The sequence below is a fragment of the Mastomys coucha genome, unplaced genomic scaffold (genome assembly GCF_008632895.1).
Source record: "Mastomys coucha isolate ucsf_1 unplaced genomic scaffold, UCSF_Mcou_1 pScaffold5, whole genome shotgun sequence".
NCBI classification, from domain to species: Eukaryota; Metazoa; Chordata; class Mammalia; order Rodentia; family Muridae; genus Mastomys; species Mastomys coucha.
In genome coordinates this window covers 49,006,753-49,007,756 of record NW_022196911.1, presented here as the reverse complement: position 1 = coordinate 49,007,756, position 1,004 = coordinate 49,006,753, and the positions used below count along the sequence as shown (strand labels likewise).

At 43.4% G+C, this 1,004-nt stretch overlaps 1 protein-coding gene across 1 annotated transcript in view; it reads left to right on the top strand.

Annotated features, from left to right (window-relative positions):
* Positions 1-1,004, top strand: part of LOC116078662 (solute carrier family 22 member 21-like) — a 9,762-nt gene that overhangs the window by 6,044 nt on the left and 2,714 nt on the right. The window contains exon 5 of the mRNA XM_031354014.1: positions 179-240. Coding sequence (XP_031209874.1) covers positions 179-240 — 62 coding nt within the window. The remainder of the gene's footprint in view (positions 1-178; positions 241-1,004) is intronic.

The following is a 1,004-nucleotide window of genomic DNA, read 5'->3' as shown; positions in this document are numbered from 1 at the left end:
TTGATTAACTCCTAGACCCAAGTTAATATATTCATATGTATTTTCCTCACTAGAATAAAGAGAAAAGAGAATCATCCCACTAGGCCTGTCTTATTACTTATTCAAGGAATAGCTGGAGTGGGTCTACATGGAGCCTGTTTCTAGTGGAGAAGACAAATTAGATGCTGGTACTTCGCAGGTGTTATTACCATCTGTGAACAGAAATATTGGAAATTTGGCTCATCTAAAGAGCAGTCATGGGTAGGATAGCACCCTGAACAAGGGCGTTCAGTAAAATTTACATGAGGTACCAAAACACCTTGGGAAAGTCAGGGAGAACATTTCAGAAGATTTGAGAGGGAAAACAGAGGGAGGCATGGTGGGTCACACCTATAATCCCAGCACAAGAAGAAGATGCAGGAGAACCAATTCAAGGTCATCCTTGGCCATTTGGAGAATCTGATGTTGGCCTGGGCTACATTATTGCTCTGATTTTCTAAGGGAATGACCCCAGCATGACTCAGGATTAGAGAGAGAGAGAGAGCAAGACACACACACACACACACACACACACACACACACACACACACACACACGTTCTCAGAGGCTGTGGACAGGACTTTGCTGATAAAACTGCCTTGGTACCCCACTAGAGGGCGTGAGTTCTTTCTGACCACCTGACAAGTTTTATTTGTCCATTATTTGCCAGAATCATTCATGCCCCTGTGGTTTGGGAACCTCTAGTCATCTTTTGGGAACTGTGGTAGTGAGACCCCCATTCCTACACAGGAATATGCCATTATGTGGCAGAGGAACCTTGAGTAGATGAAGTGGCTCTCACCTGAGCTCACAGTGATGTATGGGACACTTAGTTACACTCATTAGGCAGAGAAGTCAATTAGAGGGTCATCCCCAAGTTCAGATGGTTTATAGATTTTTTCCAATGATTTTATTAAATTTACTTATTTGGAGAAGGGAGACATGTTTCCAGCACACATATAGGGGTCAGAGGACAACTTACAGGG